This window comes from Delphinus delphis, chromosome 2 (genome assembly GCF_949987515.2).
Source record: "Delphinus delphis chromosome 2, mDelDel1.2, whole genome shotgun sequence".
NCBI classification, from domain to species: Eukaryota; Metazoa; Chordata; class Mammalia; order Artiodactyla; family Delphinidae; genus Delphinus; species Delphinus delphis.
In genome coordinates this window covers 163,107,676-163,129,294 of record NC_082684.1, presented here as the reverse complement: position 1 = coordinate 163,129,294, position 21,619 = coordinate 163,107,676, and the positions used below count along the sequence as shown (strand labels likewise).

General features: G+C 34.5%; 1 protein-coding gene across 1 annotated transcript in view; it reads right to left on the bottom strand.

Annotated features, from left to right (window-relative positions):
* Window positions 1-9,563: 9,563 nt before the first annotated feature.
* The window catches only part of MALRD1 (MAM and LDL receptor class A domain containing 1), a 593,611-nt gene continuing 581,555 nt past the window's right edge, over window positions 9,564-21,619 (bottom strand). The window contains exons 40-41 of the mRNA XM_060003111.1: window positions 12,260-12,335; window positions 9,564-9,644 (exon numbers count right to left, since the gene is read on the bottom strand). Coding sequence (XP_059859094.1) covers window positions 9,564-9,644; window positions 12,260-12,335 — 157 coding nt within the window. The remainder of the gene's footprint in view (window positions 9,645-12,259; window positions 12,336-21,619) is intronic.

Here is a 21,619-nt window from a genome sequence, read left to right as displayed (position 1 = left end):
TCTCTTGAATCAATTTTTATAATTGGCATTTCCCTAGAAAATTATTAATTTTATCCAGGTTTTCAAATTCACTAATACAAATTACTTTTTATAATAATTATATTTTTTACACTTTTATTAAAATATAATTGACATAAGACATTGTATTAAAGTGTATTACATAATGATTTGCTGTGTGTGTGTACTGTGAAATGCTAACCACAATAAGTTTAGTTAGCATCTGTCACCACATATAGTTAGTTTTTCTTCTTGTGATGAGAACTTTTAAGATCTACTCTCTTAGCACCTTTCAAATATGCAATACAGTGTTATTAACTATACTCACCATGCTGTACATTATATCCTCAGAACTTACTTATAACTGGAAGTTTGTGCCTTTTGGCCACTTTTACCTATTTCCCCTACCTCCCACCCCAGCCTCGCAACCATCAAACTGTTCTCTGTATCTATAAGTTCATTTTTGTTTTGTTTTGTTTTATTTTGTTTTTAGATTCCACATATAAGTGAGATCATACAGTATTTGTCTTTCTCTGACTTATTTCACCTAGGTCACAAACAACCAGAGGAGAAAAAAAAAAAAAAGAAGATATACAATGGCCAGTAAGCACATAAAAAGATGCCCAACATTATTAGTTATTAAGGAAATCCAAATCAAAACCATAAGATACCTCTTCATAAAAACTAGGGTAGCTATAAAAAATATATGGACAATAACAAATCTTTGTGAAAATGTGGAGATACTGGGACCCTAAACATTGCTGGTAGAAGTGTAAAATGATGCAGCAATTATAGAAAACAGTTTGGCTGTACCTGAAAAAGTAAACATAGAGTTAATTTATGATCCACAATTTCACTCTTTGGTATATACAAAAGAGAGCTGAAATCATACGTTCACATAAAAACTTGTCCATGAATGTTCATAGCAGTTCTACTCAGAAAAGCCAAAAAAGTGGAAACAATCCTGATGTCCATCAATTGAGGAACAGATTTAAAAAATGTGGTATATCCATTCAATGGAATATAATTCAAAAATGAAAAGTAATGAAGTACTTATACATGCTACATGATGGATAATCTTGAAAACATTATTCTATGTGAAAGAAGTCAGACATAAAAAAGTCACATATTGTATGATTCCATTTCTATTAAGTATCCAGGTCAAATCTGCAGAGACTGAAAGTAGATAAGTGACTGCCAGGGGATTTGAGGAGTTGGGAATTGGGAATGACTGCTAAAAAGCATACAATTTCTTTTGAGGGGGCGGTGATAGAAATATTCTGGAATTAGTGAACGATGATGAATGCATAGTAGTTGAATATACTAAAGACCTTTGAATTTTACGATTTAAAATAGTAAATTTTATGGTATATGAATTATATCTCAAAAACATTTAAAAATGCATAGTTCATGAATTATCACAAAGATCATACTTGTGTTACAGCACCTGAGTCAAAAAGAGTAGGGCATTGCCAATATTGCATATCTCCTTTCATGTTTTCTTTCATGGTTTTACCTTCTGGACTTTCACACCTAAATACTGTTCCTAATATGTATGATATTTTTGCATCTACCCTATTTTACTCAACATTATGCTTGTGTGATTCATCACTGTTGTTGCAAATACCTATAGTTTGTTCACTTTCATTGTTATATATTTTTCTAGCTTATTAATAGGCTACACTTTATTTAATATATGTATATACAATGGACAGATATTTGGAATTTTCCCTATTACAAATAATGCAAGAATCATCATTTCTTAATGCACATATGTATGCAATTTTGTTGACTGCACATTTTATTGGATGCATATATTTATTGGATTCACATATGTATGCAATTCCTGAAGAGGGTGAATTGCTGGGTTATGGGGTATGCATATGCTCAGCCTTAGTAGATAATTACAAACAAATTTACACCATCCCCAGCAAGTATGAAGGGTTCAGTTGCTTCATTTCCTTGTCATTGTATACTTTGTATAGGCAGCATCCTTGGTATTTGCTCACTGTCTTAGTTAACTCAGGCTGTCATAACGAAATACCATAGACTGGGTGGCTTAAACAATAAAGATTTATTTCTCACATTTCTGAAAGCTGAGTAGTCCAAGATCAAGGTGCTAGCAAGGCAGGTTTCATTCTGAGGCCTCGTCTCTTAGCTTGTAGGCAGCCACCATTTTACTTCGTGCTCACATGATCTCTTCTTTGTATGCTTAAGGGAGGAGACACAGCCGGCAAGCTCTCAGGTTTCTTGTCTGAAAAAGTCACTAATCCCATCATGAGGGCCCCACACTCATGACCTCATACTAAATTGCGGGAGAGGGGCACAGATATTCAGTCCACAACAGCAACATTTGGTATTGTCAGTCTTTTAAAATTTCAGTCATTCTATCTTGCATATAGCAATATATATTAGCCTAACATCTAGTGTTACCTACTGGCATGTTTAGTTTGGATTTGCCTGATGATTTATAAGGTTAAGGATTTATTCATATGTTTATTGACTCATCTTCTTTTGTAGATTTCCTATTCAAGTGGCTTGTCAATTTTTCTTTTTCTTTTTTTTTTTGATTTACAATGTTTTAAAACATATTAGACATATAAGTTCTTTTTTGGGCTTATAGGTTGCAAATAACTTCTCACATGCTGTGTTTCATTCTTCACTGTCTCAATTTTGTTGAGCAGAAGTTTCTAAATATAACGTCATCCAATTTATTGATTGTTAATTATGGTTAATTTTTTGGTTAAGAAGTCCTTCCCTTCTTGGAGATAATAATCACATTTTTCTATATTCTAGGTCAGCCTGGGAGGTTAATTGTTGTGCTTTTTACCTTTACATATACAGTAAAATCCACCTAGAGATGATTTTCATGTAAAGTTTATAGTGGGAGTCAGATTGCCCTTATTTTTCTAAATTGAAACAGAAGTTTAAGCTTATCATTGAAAATGTCCTCCTTTTTGCACTGTTCCACAATGCCACATGGGTAAGTCAGGTACCCATGTACATAGTATTTGTTTCTGGGATCTCTATTCTGTGTCATTGGTCAATTTGGTTATCTTTATGCCAACACCACAATGCACTAATTATTCTAACTTTGTATATGATATACAGTAAAGAACTCCTCAGACCATATTCTTTCAGAGTTTCCTGGCTAAATTTGGCCCACTGTGTTTCCATATAAATTTGAGCCAGCTTCTCGGGTCTTAACCATCTGACAGGAATTTGATGGGGATTTTATTGACTTTACAGATTAATTTGGAAAAATCAAATATTGTATCTATTTATAGGCCTATTTTAATATCTCTTAATATTTTAGGCCATATATGTCTTTTGTAAGATTTATTATTCCAATGTATTTATTTTAAATTTATTATGATAGTTTCATTTAAAATAATTTGTTTTATGTTTCTTCAAGATATATATTCAATTGAGCATTATATATTATTCTTGTATCTAACAAACTTGTTATACTATCTATAATGACAATGTATTTTTTCTTTTCCAATACTTATATATATATATTTTTCTTTTTTTATGTCTTATTTTCTCACTAGGATCACCAGTAAAAAGTTCAAATATTTTAAAAGAAGTGGTATTAGTGGCCATTCTTGGCTCATTCCTAATACCAAATTGAAATCAACATTCCACCATTAAGTATAGTTGTGAGTATTTTTGTAGCCACTTTTTATCACATTAGAAATATTCTCTTTTTAGTCTTCTAAGATATTTTTTATTATGAACAGATGTTGTAGTGACCAAATGCTTTTTATGCATATATTAAAATGATCATGTGCTTTTTTTCCTCATTCTGTTAATGATTGATTTTTAAAGTTAAACTTAGATTTGTGGAATAAATATGAAAACAGTAATATATTCATAATAAAAAATATACATTTAGTACTTCACATCTGTTTTTATGAGTAACATTGACCTAAAATTTTCCTTTATTGTGATGTCTTTGTCAGAGCTTGTATCGAAATTTTGCTGTCCTCATAAAATGTGTTAGGAAGCATTATCTCTTTTCTTGTTCTCTTGAAGTGTTTATATGTCTGGCATTATTTACTTTTTTTTTTTTTTTGCGGTACGTGGGCCTCTCACCGTCGTGGCCTCTCCCGTTGCGGGCTCCGGACGCACAGGCCCAGCGGCCAAGGCTCACGGGCCCAGGCGCTCCACGGCATGTGGGATCTTCCTGGACCGGGGCACGAACCCATGTCCCCTGCATCGGCAGGCGGACTCTCAACCACTGCGCCACCAGGGAAGCCCTATTTATTTTTTTAAAGTATTATAATATTTGCTAGTGGATCTTATGAGCCTAGAGTTTCTGAAGGAAGATGAGGTATGGATCAATTACTTTAACTGGTATAGGATTACTTAGGTCTTCTATTTCTTAAGTTTTTTTAGAAATTTGTAATTTTCCAGGAATTTGTTTATTTCCTCTAGAGTTTGATATTTTTATATTTTTGGTTGTAAAGTTCTTTTGTCTTTTTTTTTTTTTTTTTTTTTTTACAATACTGTCATTACCCTCCTATTTCTAGGATTTGTAATGATTTTATCATTTCCATTTCTGGCATTGGCTATTTGTACATTATCTTTTTTCTTTGATTTGTTTCCTAAGAGCTTTTTCATTTTATGCTTTATTTCCCCAAAGTTTCATCAGGGGGTTATTACTCTTTTTAAAGAAACAACACAGTTCTATTGTTCCACTTCATTTTATATGTTTTCTATTTTATTAATTTCTTACCTTAGATATTTGAAGAAACTTGGGTGCTAACAATGTAAAGAAGAGTTATGAGATCAGCATCGAGGGGAGGATAGAAGTCCCAGATGGGATGAATCCACATAATATAGAGTGTTTGTTACTTACCTCTCCTCTCACTGTCTCACTGCCTTGTCTCACTTCTTTCACTGTAAATATTTCTTTACAGATATTTGTTGAACAAATTAATGACAATATAGTTATCCCACAGTGACTAATTTTTTTCTTTAGCCATTAGTTTATGGTTAGTGATAGACTAATTGTCTGTTATTAAAAAAATAAAATAAAAAGCTTTATAGAGAAACAAGGTTTCTTATTCCTGATCTCTTATGCTGGCATTTCTTTTATTGGCCCCAAATTATATACTGACTGCAGATAATTATGCTAATTTCCTCAGCTGATTTCTTAGTAACACAACTCTGGGAAAATATTATAAAACTCTGAAGAAGTTGTCTTGAAAGGGGCAAGAACCGGCCTAAATAAATAAACATTTTAAAAATTAGAAGAATAAAAAGCTTTTTATTATTGCTTCCACATTCTAGAGAAGAGACTGTGTTCTTTACTCTCTCAGAATGTTTAATGACATGTATCATGTGAATTTTTAAGTGGATCTTTAAGTATCATAGTCATTCATTCATTCTTTTATTTATTTGCATGCATACTTTGATTCATAGTTAATGAGTTCTTTAATTCAAGATATGGCATGCAACCAGTTTCACTAAAATTTCACAAAGTGGGTGCTTGTAGAAAGTGGTGTCTTTTCACTTCCAATTATTTAAAGAGCAAGGTCTTGAATTTGATGTTACTTATTTTAGACATTAACCCTTGAACTGATTTTCTAGATACAATAGCAAAGAAATCCCAGGCATTCTGCAAGCTGATACAAAGAAAAGCAGAATAACTACTTCTAAGACTCACAAAGCTGTCATTGTTCAGACAGTGAAATATATACTTGAAATCTTATTTTTTAAAAGGCTTTTTGGAAAAAAATTCAGAGTCCTTTTATGGATGTTCCCTGGTTTTTATTTTTAAGAATAAAGTTTAAGACTACTTATTGCGAAAGACATTGCCATGAATATAGTAGTTGGTTTACCTAAAGTACATGCCCTTAAATGCAAAATACAAGGCGGTTATTATTTAAAGGAGTCATGAATCTTCAGTTCTTGGTGTGATAAATGTGAAGAATGATTGACAGCCATGAAGATGAAAAGGGAAAAGCAAATTTTTACACAATTCTTTCAAAATGCCATCTAAATGTAGAAAAAAGTAGGCAAAGATGATATGGGTATAACAGAATGATATGTTATATTTATATACCAAGAAAGCACTATTAAAATATGCTTCTTTATCACATATGTTTGCTAGTTTGCTTACAGCTAAACATGGTTTATCTTATTTATAACATTACTATGCTAAAATTTGGCTGATTCTAGTTAAAATATACATACTGGGAAATATTTTTAGTGCTTATTAGATTTATAGAGATTACTGCTGTGCTCTTCACAGGAAAATATTTCAATATTGTTCTAAGCCAGTGCTCTCGGAGAAAACTTTATGTGATGGTGGAAATGTTCTCTGTGTTGTGCAATACAGTGGCCACAAGCCACATGTGGTTACTGAGCACTTGGAATGTGGCTAGTACAACTAAAGAAATGCACTTTAAAAGTTTATTTAATTTTAGCTAATTTAAATTTCATATTAAATATCCACACGTGGCTAACATACTATACAGCACATTATTTCCATGTATGTGAGTTAAAACACATAAACTACTTAGAACAGTATTTGGCAGATAATTAGTACTTATTAGCTTGCTATTAATGTTGCTATTGTTATTAATATGCTTAAAGTATATTTTGGGAAAGAGCAGGTTGGTCACGTGAATCCAGTTAGCAATGATATTGTCTTAAATATTTGTGCACTCAAAGTCCTAAGAATCTGTCAGCACTACTCATTAGTATCTGTTCTCCTGACATCCACCAGCTTAAAAAAAAAAAATTGTTTTCAATAGATTCTCTGTCCATTGTGAAATCTGAGATGTTTTTATGATTTAAAGCTGAGTTATATAATTTGTGGACTCTGTATACTTCCTGTTGTCCCTTCCTCTATTTTTCTTCTTCCTTTGCCTATTTTAAAAATCACAATGGTGCAAATTTGGACTTATATCAAAAAGTTTTCAGAGGAAGAAATATGCAAATAAAAATATATTTTTTCTAAATCTTACATTAAATTATGAAAACAACATAAGCATCTACCTCTTCTACTTATTGGATAAGAAAAATCAATTTTATTAGTTTAGTTTCATAGAATTGACATATATATTTATAAGACCTCACAAATATTTGACTTAAATATTTTAGAGCACATTTAACTTGCTCCCGAAGAAAATTTTGAACACTTTTAAGAGTATCTTAATTTTTAGGCTCTGTAGATTTTCTGTCATTAGTCTCAATCAGGAGCTACATATGTTATGAATTCTCTCAGTATTCCTATGAAACAAGTCAATTTAAGTTGGATAATCATTTTTATTATCTCTTTTGCACCTTCTCTACATTTTTCATGCATTAGCTTTGAGGTCTTTACTAAAACCATACCTGAATTTTAATTCACTGCTTCTTTAAGAAGTTAGGCAAAGATCTTGATTATATTTGTTTAGTTTTTAACAAATTTATTGGAGTATAATTGCTTTACAGTCTTGTGTTAGTTTCTGTTGTATAACAAAGTGAATCAGCTATATGTATACATATATCCCCATATCCCCTCCTTCTTGCATCTCGCTCCCTCCCTCCCTATCCCACCCCTTCCCACTAGCTATCTATTTTACATTTGGTAGTGTATATATATACATCAATGCTGCTACTCTCTCACTTCGTCCCAGCTTACCCTTCCCCCTCCCTGTGTCCTCAAGTCCATTCTCTACGTCTGAGTCTTTATTTCTGTCCTGCCCTTAGGTTCATCAGAACCTTTTTTTTTTTTTTTTAGATTCCATATATATGTGTTAGCATGCAGTATTTGTTTTTCTCTTTCTGACTTACTTCACTCTGTATGACAGACTCTAGGTCCATGCACCTCACTACAAATAACTCAATTCCGTTCCTTTTTATGGCTGAGTAATTTTCCATTGTATGTATGTGCCACATCTTCTTTATCCATTCATCTGTCGATGGACACTTAGGTTGCTTCCAGTCCTGGCTATTGCAAATAGTGCTGCAATGAACATTGTGTACATGTCTCTTTTTGAATTATGGTTTTCTCAGAGTATATGCCCAGTAGTGGTATTGCTGGGTCATATGGTAGTTCTATTTTTAGTTTTTTAATGAACTTCCATACTGTTCTCCATAGTGGCTGTATCAATTTACATTCCCACCAACATGCAAGAGGGCTCCCGTTTCTCCACACCCTCTCCAGCATTTATTGTTTGTAGAATTTTTGATGATGGCCGTTCTGACCCGCATGAGGTGATACCTCATTGTGGTTTTGCTTTGCATTTCTCTAATGATTAGTGATGTTGAGCATCCTTTCATGTGCCTGTTGGCCATCTGTATATCTTCTTTGGGAAAATGTCTATTCAGGTCTTCTGCCCATTTTTTAATTGGGTTATTTTTTTGATATTGAGTGGTATGAGCTGTTTATATATTTTGGATATGGATATTAACCCCTTATTGGTCATGTCATTTGAAAATATTTTTTCCCATTCAGTAAGTTGTCTTTTCGTTGTGTGAATGGTTTCCTTTGCTGTGCAAAAGTTGTTAAGTTTAATTAGGACCCATTTGTTTACTTTTGCTTTTTGTTCCTTTTGCCTTAGGAGATAGATCCAAAAAATATTGCTACAGTTTATGTAGAGTGCTCTGCCTACATTTTCTTCTAGAAGTTTTATGGTTTCAGGTCTTACATTTAGTTCTTTAATCCATTTGGGGTTTGTTTTTGTGTATGGTGTTAGGAAGTGTTCTAATTTCATTCTTTTACATGTAGCTGTCCAGTTTTCCCAGAACCACTTACTGAAGAGAATGTCTTTTCTTCATTGTATATTTTTGCTTCCTTTGTTGTTGATTAATTGACCGTAAGTGTGTGGGTTTATTTCTGGGCTCTCTATTACGTTCAGAACAACAAAGCTTCTTGACATATATTTTAGCAATATTTTTATATCTATGTAAAGATAGATGTTAAATGATTATTTGAATGAAAGGAAGTTTAGGATGATAATTTATCACATTTTTTCCAAAATGCAGAAATAAATTTTACTCATGGTTATGTTGTTAGGATTACTATGATTTGTCCACCCATTCCTGCTAGTTAGTTTGTATACTAAGTCAGTTCAACTCTGTTTCTAAGGTCAATGGCATCTAAATAAGCATCTTAAAACTTCTTTATATTCAGGATCTGAAACAATTTGATTCATCCTTTAAAAAAATGAAAGGAAAACAAGAAACTTAAGTGGAACATTTTATCAAACTATTCATATATATAATGAAGATAAGGTTCTGATTCAGATTCCATGAAAACATTCAATATATTCCATAAGACAATTTATTTGTAAATGTAATAATTAGAGTAGTATTCTGAATCCCTCCTATTTTTACTATTGCATGAGTTTCTATCAGATTTCACGGACTGGAATATAAGATCATACTTGATCTTTTTTTTGTTTGTTGGCTGGTTGGTTGGTTTTTCTTTTTCTTGCCACACCATGTAGCACGTGGGATCTTGGTTCCCCAACCAGGGGTCAAACCCGCGCCCCCTGCAATGGAAGCTCAGAGTCTTAACCACTGGACCACCAGGGAAGTCCCAAGCATACTTGATCTTGATGGTACTATTTGAGATGATTAGATTCAGTCTCCAGGCTTCCTGATGTTGTGTCATATAATGGATTTGAGAAGGAGTACATAGAACTCTAAAGAAAAACACATTGAAAAAAGTTATGATTTTAGGCGTTAAAATAAGAGACTTCTTTCCAGATCATGCAGATTGAGGTGAATTTTTAATGGATTTTCATTGCAGTAATAACTAGAGCATCACCAGCTCCTACTTCAGCACCTCCAGTCCACACCGCCTGAACCACTGACGCAGGCCTAGTCTTGGTGTATGCCCAGCGTCCTCTAGTGGCATAGGAGTCACTGCCTCATCCTCACCTCTGCATATACCTTATATGGATCATGATTTTAAAAATATAGCAACAATAACAAAGTACAAAACCCCCTACTTACTTATGAGACAATTGGGGTAGGTTGAACACTGATTGAATATTTGATTGTGTCAAGGAATTATTATTAAATGTTTAAGCGTGTTACTGTGGTTATATATTTTTTTATGTTCTTATCCTGGTACAACTGAAGTTTGTACAGGTAAAATTAAATGATATCTGGAATTTGCTTAAAAACACTCTGGTTGACACCAAGAGTGAACCATAATGTAAACTATGGACTCTGGGTGATAATGACATATCAGTGTAAGTTCATCAATTGTAAGAAATCTACCCCTCTGGTGGTGGATGTTGATAATGGGGGAGGCTATGCATGGGTGGGGGCAGGGAGTATATGGAAAGTTTTAGGTTCTGCCCTGAACCTAAAACTGCTCTAAAGAAAATTAAGTCTATTTAAAAAAATATCACCACCATTCTGGTGGGTGAAGGGAATAGGTGGCAGTAGAGGTGAAACAAGAATGACCACAGGTTGATAATTGTTGACGTTGGCTGATGGGTATGTGGTTTTCATTATACTATTCTCTCAATTTCTATTTCAGAATATGAGAATTTTCTCTAAGAATGTTCAGAAGAGTATTTTCGGGGAAGTCTATTTCTCTGTTACAATGTCAGGGAAGGTGCACTTAGTTTAATTAATACAAAGTCATTTGTTTCTGAAACAACAGAAATCAAAATAGCAACAAAAGTCTAGAGCTATGACAGGATTTCTTAGCCATTCTTAATCAGAAGAAAAAAACATGAAAGAGGAATGATAAATATAAAAATGTCAAATTTAAAACACATTTTAATTCCTTACATCATTTGTAACTTTCAGATACTAAAAGTTAAACTACGCTAAAGACTAAAAAGATTAAGTTTTCTTTTCTTTAGTAAAAATGAAAATAGGTTTACATTACACCTCCTACTTTGTCAAGAAGATGTATTACATTTTGTTTCTTAAATATTCATTTATTTATTTGTTTATTATCCATTAAGTAGGGCTACATTTTCTTTTCTTTTCTTTTTTTTTTTTGCGGTACATGGGCCTCTCACTGTTGTGGCCTCTCCCGTTGCGGAGCACAGGCTCCGGACGCGCAGGCTCAGCGGCCATGGCTCACGGGCCCAGCCACTCCGCGGCATGTGGGATCTTCCCAGCCCGGGGCACGAACCCGTGTCCCCTGCAACGGCAGGCGGACTCTCAACCACTGTGCCACCAGGGAAGCCCTACATTTTCATTTTTATTCTACGACTTGACTGACTTGGCAAATCATCCAAATTAATTCTGTGTTCTGGGAAATATCTTCCTTCTTCCTTTCATTCCTAACAAAACAATACTAAAAGTGTATATGACATCATTTTTGAAGATGCAATGCCCTTAATTTCTCCTTTCTTCTTTTTAAGTTATCAGGTAACAGAAATAAAAAAGTCAAGGGTTGTGTTAGACTTCAACCACATCACTCAAAAATACTAGAAACCACCTGATCTGAAACCTTTGCTACTCGGTTTCAGCAACAGTAACAACTGTTTTATGGAGGATTTTCATTAAAAAAATAATAGGAGAAAATGAAAGTTGGTTTTCTACGTGCTCACTTTCACAAGAGAATGAATTTGATACAATATTTCTAAAATCAGATGTAAGGAAGCTTTCATACAGAAGAAGTGATGTGTTATGGCTAATCCTGTTTTATACCCAGATGGATGCTCATATTACCTATTTAAGAAAGGGGTGAGAGAGATTTTATTATACTTGCCATTTTCTCTCTAGCCTACTTCATATTGCACTGATAAGGAGTAGCCCTAAAAAGAGGCCAAGAAAGATGTAACACACTTTTCCTTTCTCCTTTCTCTTTCTAAGTTATCAGGTAACAATCCTCACAGCCCACACCTGAATTGAAAGAGAGCATAGAACGCTATTCTCCCTTTTGTGTTTGGGAATAAAATATGAAGAACAGTCAATGAAGAGTTACTGTGAGTAGATGACTAATACTTTGTGGGTTAAACTGATATTTTCCAGATTCGTCAGCTCTATTTGGGTATGAACAGTGACCACAAAGCCATTTAACAGTGAACTGATTCTACAAGCAGATTGAAACCATCCTGAAATGGAAAATTCTCATTGCATATTTAGAGAGACTGAAAACTCCTTCCCATCCCGTCTCTTTAGTGGAGAAATAATTCCACTAAAACACATCTTTTAACCATGATATGGGAACATGTCCAGACAACACTGTGTGTGTGTGTGTGTGTGTGTGTGTGTGTGTGTGTGTAGTGTGCACGTGTGCAGGCTTGTTCCCCGTTCTGAAACAATACAGTTCATTACCACTTACCTCTGTTTTCTCTGGGTTGCTCCAGTTCCCATAAATTGGATTAACAAATGCACAATTAATACTTCTTTTAGTTTTCCTTAAAGCACCCAGGGCCACAAAAAGAAAAGTAAGTATTAAAACGCACCACACGACATTTTCAGGCTATTATCTGATAGAAATCTTTGGGAGACACATTATCTAGCCAGTGTACTTATTTTTATGAATGTATTTCCATAAGTAAAGACTTTTTTGCAGGATACCAAGGCAAACACATTCTTGAAAGCAAATGTAATTTGACCTCTGAATATTTAAATCCAAAAAAACCCAAGCACATAAAAAAAGTTGTTCTTAAAATTGATTGCTTAAATATTATTCAAATAATACCAAGGTGTACAAGATTAGAAAGAACAATGTTATATAAAGTTGAATTGGTTATAAGGAAAGGCCACCTTGAAGTCCCATCGACTTCAAGAGTTGCCAAACCCACCACATCCTTTATGACAGTGTCTGCCATAAAGATTTGTATGTAGTGCCTGTCATAGTATTTAACATTTTAAACAGCAAATTTAAATATGAGCATTTTGAAGAGATCTTTATGTTACTATTTCCTTTCATGGATCATAAAGAGGCATGTCCTTGGTAATCTGACATACTGGTCTAGATCTGCATAATTTACTCTGATTAACTGAGCTCCTAAATGATCATTTCCTTTTTATACTTCAGTTACTTAAGAGTCAATAGACTTATCGGAAGACAAGTAGCCCTGCTATAGCTGGTCACAAATGATGAAGAAAAAATACTCATCACAGGAAAAAAATAAATATAACCAGATAACTAAATACACCCTATTGAAGATATAAGGAAAATCCCCAATATGCGCGCACACACGCGCACACACGCACACACACACACACACACACACACGTACACGTACACATACACATAGTGGAGAATGGAAGACCGATTCCAGGATGATTGCCAGTGTCTTGAGGAGGCAACCAGGAAGAAAAAATATATAATGCATGACTATTTTTGCCCAGAGTATAATGACAATAAATGTTTGTCAATAATGTACCCTTAAATCCTAAAAGAAAAGATAATAAAGAGGAAGTCTTACTGATTTACTCTTTGAAAAGAAACTGTCAGAGGTATGACCTCTTATTTCATCTACCAAACCACATGGTCCTCTTCTAAAAAATAACAGTGTTAATGAGCACAATAGCATAATCAGGGTAATTGTGTTTGACTGACAATACATTCTCCCTGTGGATTCAGTGTCTTCTAAGCTTCCTGACCTCCGCTGTTTCCATGTAATTGGCTTCAATATTCAATAGCTTAACCAGTTCACCTTCATTGCATCTACGTTTTGGTTATTGATGAAGAGGGCCACAGCAGCCATTTTTGTGAGTTATTTTGTGAAAAAAAAATCATATACTCTTAAACGGTGAGGCAACAAGTTAATTCCTTAACCACTAATTGAAAACTTATGAGTTGCTCTAATTGAATGAGTGGTGCTTGATTCTTTGCCTTTTCTCTCTCCAAGGCTAGTCGATGTTAAGTTCTCAGAGCAGTAAGCTCAATAATTGGCATAGTTAGAGCAAGAGCCTAGACAGTGCTGCTCGCAAAACAGACTGGGTGGGAAGTGAAGTGGTGTTTCGAAATATGTCAAAATGTGAAAGCAAAGGCTGGTACAGGAGAAACAACATGCAGGGAGGGAGGATTAGAACAAAATGGAAATTAGGCACTAGGTAAAGATGGGACAGCCCCAAACACCGACAGCTCAGAAAAATTATTCTTGGCTGAAATCAGGCATGAAATCAGGAAACAGGAGGAAACCCAAACCACAAAGACTAGACAGGACAGATGGTCCAAAGGCTGGGCAGGCAACCAGGAACTGGAGGGACAGGCTCGGCTGTCAGTTGGATAGAATTGAGGTACATGCAACACAAAAGATTTTGATCTGAGGTGCTTATTTTTGGCTTTGAACTGCTGAGACCCCAGATGACCTAAACCAATATTGGCAGGCAGAAGTCAAGTAAATTGATCAATTTTCCAACCCTATTAATTCAGCTATTGAAGCTACTTTTCTTCTGAAGGATTTTAAGTCTTAAATAATTTTCTATTAAAATAAAGTGGCCAGCCTTTGGGGATTGGGTGACTATAAAGAAAGAAGGGTGATACATAAGTGTCAGGATATGGAGTTGTAATAAAACAAGAAAGGGTCACAGTATGAGTAGTGGAAGGTGAGCAAATTTCTTTACTTCAACTTATGTTTATTAGTAATCTCAAACTTTTATTTTTCCCAGATCAAGTGTATGTCTCCCAACATTGGAAATCTCTGAATGGTTGGGCTTAATTCTTAATGTCTTTCCTATTTAAAAGGTAAAATATTACCCACTGCCCATAGATACTTCCATTAAGAAAAATTTTAAATGTCAACTCCATATATTTACCATTTCAAGTTCTATGATATAATTTTCTACCTTCATCAATTATATACATTCAAGCGTAATTTGTTTAAGTAAAACACAATTTTACTTAAAATGATGGATCCTGATATGAGGAAAACAAAATGTTTGACTGTGAAGTTTTCTGCCACTTCTAACACTGTATGGTGCAATGATAGTCTGCATTAGGATAAAAAATGCTTGTTTAACTTACTGTATCTGTCATTGAGCAGACAGCTCTTTAAGAGCTGAGGTTTCAAAGAATGGAGCGACCTCTAGGAATCAGCAAGACATTGACTTAGAAGCTTAGAGTAGAGGAAAGGAAGCTGCGTGGATCTCATGAGTTTTCCTCCCCTAACTTGTGATGAATTCACTTAAATTATTATTAAGCTCTGGCTACATCCAATATGTGCAGGCACTGTATAGGGTGGCATTGCGAAGGGGCTAAACAGACAAAATGTTTCTGATGCAAGTTTCCAATTTAAATTTAGTGAGCATATGAACACCTCTAAAGGAATTGACTTCATAGCTTATTAACTAACAAAGTTGTTTTAGTGTTGATTAAAAACATGAAAGTATTTACAATAGATACCTGAAATCACTGTAGATGGGCAATGAAGAAAAACAAAACAAAACTTCATCTATGTTGCATCCAGTAAACATGACTTTCACACACCATACACTTCACCCATTTAAAGAATATAATTCAAAGTTTTTTAATAAAATGAATTTTATTAATTTAAAAAAACTTTGTAAAATATATATAACAAAATTTTCCATTTTACCCACTTTTTAAAAGTGTACAATTCAGTGGCATTCACAGTGTTGTGCAACCATTACCATTACCTATTTCTAAAACATTTGCATCAGTAGAAATGGAAATTCTACAGCCATTAAACAATAAAAACTGTGCTCCTCTTCCTCCAGCCCCTGGTAACCTCTAACTTACTTTATGTCTCTATGAATTTACCTAGTCTAGGTACTTCATATGAGTGGAATAATACAATATTTATCCTTTTGTCTGACTTATTTCACTTAGCATAATGTTTTCAAGGTTAATCCATATTGTAGCATGTATAAGAACTTCAATAATTTTTATGGCTGAATAGTATTCCATTGTGTGCATATGCTACATTTTGTTTATTCATTCATCTGATGATGGACACTTGAGATGTTTCCACCTTTTGACTATTGTGAATAATGCTGCTTTGAACATTGGCGTATAAGTATCTGGGCCCCATTTCAACTCCTTTGGGTATATAACTAGGAATGGAATTGCTGGGTCACATGGTAATTCTGTTTTAGGTTATGAGGTGGCACCGAACTGTCTTCCATAGCTGTTGTACCATTTTACATTTCCACAAATAATGTATATGCAGGTTTCTATTTCTCCACATCTTCACCAACGCTTGCTATTTTCTATTTTATTATTACTATTATTGCCATCCCAAAAGGTGGGAAGTGGTATCTAATTATAGATTTGATTCACATTTCCCTAATGACTAATGATGTTGAGCATCTTTTCATATGGTTATTGGCCATTTGTATATCTTCTCTGAAGAAATGTCTGTTCAAGTATGCTTCTTTTTTTAAATTGGGTTGTCTGTCGATTTGATGAGTTGTAGGAGTTTTTATATATTCTGTATATTAAACTCTTATCATATATATGATTTCAAATATTCCCATTCTGTAGGCTTTTTCACTTTCTTAATACCCTTTGATGCATGAAAGTTTTTGATGAAGTCCAATTTATTTATTTTTTTCTTTTGTTTCTTATACTTTTGGTGTCATATATAAGAATGCATTGCCAAATCCCAGGTTATAAAGATTTACTCCTATGATTTTTTCTAAATGTTTTATGGTTTTAGCTCTTATATTGAAGTCTTTGATCTGTTTTGAGTTAATTTTTGTGTGTGGTATGAGGTAGGGGTCCAATTTCATTCTTTTGCATGTAGAAATCCAGTTGTCCCAGCAACACCTATTGAAGAGACTGTTCTTTCCTTATTGAATGGACTTGTCAAAAATCGACTGGTCATAGATGTATGGGTTTATATTTGGATTCTTAATTATAACCCATTAGTCTCTATGTATATTCATATGCCAATACCATATTGTTTTGTTTGCTGTGGCTTTGTGGTAAGTTTTGAAATCAGGAAGTGTGAGCCCTCCAACTTGATCCTTTAACAAGACTGCTTTGGATTTTTGGTGCCCTTGAAATTCCATATGAATTTGAAGATCAATTTTCCATTTCTGCAGAAAAGGCTGTTGGAGTTTTAATTGGCACTGTGTTGAATCTGTAGATTGCTTTGGGCAGTACTGACATCGTGACAATATTGTCTTCCTATCCATAAACTGCAAATGTCTTTCCATTATTTAGGTTTTCTTTAATTTTTTTCAGTAATGCTTTGTAATTTTAAGTGTAGAAACCTTTCACCTCTCTGGTTAAATTTATTCCCAGGTATTTTATCCTTTTAGATGCTATTCTCAAAAGTGATTGCATTCTTAATTTTTTTTTCTGATTGTTTATTGCTGGTATTTAGGAGCACACCTGATTTTTGTGTGTTGATTTTGTATATTGCAACTTTGCTGAATTCATTTATTAGCTCTAGTAGCTTTTTGGTGGATTCTTTGAGATTTTCTGTATATACATGATCATGTCATTTGTAATAGATTTATTTATTCCTTTCTAATTTGCATGGCTTTTTTTGTCTTTTTCTTGTCTAATTGCTCTGGTTAAGGTTTCTTATTGGTAAACACATTTATCTCTAGCTTAGTGGAACTATAAAACCTTCATTAATATAAAACAAAATTGTAATGCTAGCGTATGAGGCAAATTATTATGGCAACATTTGGACAGTTTTGGGTAGAGTCTGATTGTCACTTAATGTGAAACCTTTAGACTGGATAAGTGAATAAACCTTTATCTAGGTTGAAAGAAAAACAAGGTGACAGTGAGCATAGGTGTCACCCTGCATGTTGAAGAATGGCTATCAGGAGGGTTACAAGGAAAGAATGACAAGACAATGCCTGAATTGTTTTCATTGACAAGTCTATACTTCAAAATAAACATCAATTTACACATATTGTAAGTTCATTAATTAATAATTTTAATCAACTTTTATAATTTGTCTTACTGAGTGTGTCTTCTTATTAATTTTATTTACTAAATTAATTGTTGCTTTTAGTTATCAATCAGTGGTTTACTTTCTTTCTGTTAAGAACAGACATGTTTTTCTCCAATTTACTGGTATGTCATTTCGTGTGTCTGAGAAACTACTCACACTTCTTAGTCAAATCCACCAAACACCTAGTGGTAGTCCCCACTACCATCTCATGGGAGTAAATCTGTCACAATGTATTCATATTTAAAAATAGGCTTAGAAGGGCTTCCCTGGTGGTGCAGAGATTGAGAGTTGGCCTGCCAATGCAGGGGACTTGGGTTCGTGCCCCGGTCCGGGAAGATCCCACATGCCGCGGAGCGGCTAGGCCCATGAGCCATGGCCGCTGAGCCTGTGCTCTGGCAACGGGAGAGGCCACAACAGTGAGAGGCCTGCGTACCGCAAAAAAAAAAAAAAAAAAAAGGCCATGAGCTCAAAACTTTAGCACAAATTATAAAAGTAAGGTGGAATGCCATTTGAGATGGCCATGCATGATGATTCCTGTTACACCCAGGTGGATGGCATTATAAAACTCTACTGTAAAAACCTGTCTACTAAAAAGTATGAAGAACAACACTTTCTGAAATTGGGCAATCCTAATGCAGCTATCTATGTGGTTTGCAGAGATAAACACGATAATTTATTTACCAAAAGATATTTGCTGTGCATGTGTGTGTGGAGGAATTTGCTCTCATGCTTCCATTAAAGAAATGATTTCTATATTTGTTTCTAAATGCTGAAGAACATTCTAAGATCCAAGAAATAACTGTCCTGAGTTAAGGGCCTGAAGGAAAATGATGTCTATAATGTGGTGACTCACTCCTTAAGGTGGTGAAATGTTAGAATGCTGATTATGTTATTTATCATCTTTCATGTTTGTTTAAATTTATCCAACATTTCTAGGACACATATTATCTAACAAACATTGTGTTAGGTCCTATACTTACAAAGTTGATCATTATTTGTTCCTGCCTCTAGAATTTCTTTTGGAGGGTGGCAGCTTGCTAGATTTCTGTCTCTTAGATTAAATTACATTTATAAAATGCCTACCACAAGTAGATGCCCACTAACTGTCCAGTGCTATTCTTTTACCTTCTTTTCTTATTCTCTCCTTTGGTCATTTATATCTTCTTTTAAACTTCCTACTTGTTTCTCCTGACCCCCAAACTTGGGACCAATGAAAGGACATTGGGATGAAGGAAAAAAAATAAGGAAGTGGCAAAATTAGTAATAATACTCACTGTAGTACTTTTAATTTTTTAAAATAAATTTATTTACTTAGAGCTAGCAAGGACCTTTGCAATCATCTTGTTTATGCCTTTTTTACAGATGGAGCAAATGAGCTTCTTCCCCCACTAGATTATAAGTCCTTTGGAGGATAAGGACCTTGTCTGGTTTACTCTTCTCTCTATCTCAGCACCTAATACAGTACCTAGTGCGGCAGGAATCAACTGAATGTTTATAGAAAGAATAACTTAATGAATGCACATAGTCCGAAGGCTTAATGATGGAAAAAAAGCCACTAACCAGCTCTCTACTCTGTTATTCCATGCCTACTCCCAGCAATATACTTCATCAATACTCAGAGAGAAAAGACATTCATTTTTACTACTGTTACCATGGAGTCACATTTGTATTTAGATTTCTGTTCCACTGAGCCCAAGACTTTAAGTGGGCCAGGAGCCTACTTTTGACCTCTGTCTCTTTCATTTTTTTTTTTTTTTCAGCTGGTTAAGTGCCAGCTCAGAGGAGCAGCCTGGGGGCTTTCCTGAGGATGAGTAGAGTATAAGAGAATAGGGATGGTCCTTCTATCTATTTCATTACATGGGAACTGAAAAAGTCATATTATTGGAGAAAAATTAATTTGGTACAAATAACTCATTTTACAATATTTGAAAAATAAAGGTCTGTGTCCCTTATATCTCATATTCTCTGAAAAATAAGAGGTATGAAATATCTATGTATAAATATCAGGGGTTGATGTGAGTTTTCAGGCTATGAAGTATTTGATTTGTTATTGCCGGGGAAAAATGTTTTCTAACCATAAAAGTACATGTGACATATTTTTTTAAAAAAGGGTCCATCTAAATTATGAAATACAATCATTTCACTGGTGGAAATGGAATTCATTTATTCTGGGAGTCATGCCTATTATATTAAATTTTGCTTAGCCAGATTAATGGTGAATCTGGAGTGTCTCAGAGAAGTAAATCTCAATTCTACTCATTTCCACCTATGTCATTTTAAACTCTTCAATTAGGTTTTTCCAAATGTTTCCAGTCCTAAGACTTTCTATGAAGTCTTTCTGAGTGTGCTAATCTTTCAGATAAAGGGAAAATACATTATAAAATCCTAACGAAAATAAAATATTTCTGGTCCCCACTTTTACTCATATCTATTTTTAATGTTCATTAAACATATTTCTGTCAAGAAGAGATCTTTTTAGAAATGTCTGTTTCTTAGGGTACTAATAATTTTTTTCTCTGCCTCATTATAAAAATTAATGAGTAATGCTCTTATTTTTGCTTCCTGATCTTAGAACCTATAAAAATGAGGTTTTTTTTTTTTTTTGGCTTGTTCATTTTTAACTTGTAGTAATAGGAGGAGATTGGTGCACTGCATTTCCTGTGCAATTATCGGTGCCACACGATTCACATACATCATCTTTCTTTTCTCAAAACCTTAGACAAGTTTTATTTTACACCTGGTCTCTGACTGTTTCCAATTCAAATTTTAGCCTGTCTGAATAGACCGTTTTTAAGGAGAGGTATCACACATTTTTTAATTTAGACACTACTTTGTCCTTTTTGTAATGAGAGCAACTTTATGGCAGTTTGCAAAGATAAGCATAATAGAAGAATATAAGCCAAATGAGAAGGGACTTCCCTGGTGATGCAGTGGTTAAGAATCCGCCTGCCAATGCAGGGGACATGGGTTCGAGCCCTGGTCTGGGAAGATCCTACATGCTGTGGAGCAACTAAGCCTGTGCACCACAACTACTAAGCCTGAATTCTAGAGCCCGCACTCCGCAACAAGAGAAGCCACTGCAATAAGAAGCCTGGGTACCACAACCGAAGAGTAGCCCCCACTTGCCGCAATTAGAGAAAGCCCACACGCAGCAGTGAAGAAGCAATACAGCCAAAAATAAATAAATTAAAAAAAAAAGACAAATGAGAAACAGATAGGAGGTGGAGAAATGGATTCTTAGAACTGGAAAATAGAGTTGAGCCAGAGGGAAAGAGATGGGGACAGTATATGACATGGGTATGGTGAGTCTATTTACTTACTTAATGTAGGATACAAATTTGACTTTAAGATTCTCCAATTCAAATTTAAACAGGACAAAAGAATCAATCACATAGGTCACACTTTCAAAAAACAAAGAAAAAAACAGTTGCTTAGAAGCACATCTTTACCAACTCAGGAGAGAAGACTTATGGTATGCATCCTGTCACTATACTCTAGGCTAACAAGGTAACAAGTGCCCACATTATTTTAGGAAGACCAGCAATGGGTTTCACGAAGTTGTTTCAACAAATATCTTGCAAAATATCAGACTGAGACTATGCCAAAATGTGTCTCAGTGAAACTATCTAGGAGAGGGTGGTAGCAAGAAGCGGGAGGGATTAAATGGAACACTTGAAGCACAACAGTGTGTTAGAGAATTAGATTTGGGGAACATTTTATTTTGGCTGCACTGTGCAGCATGTTGGGTCTTACTTCCTTGACCAGGGATGGAACCCAGCCCGTGGTAGTAAGAGGAAGGAGACCTAATG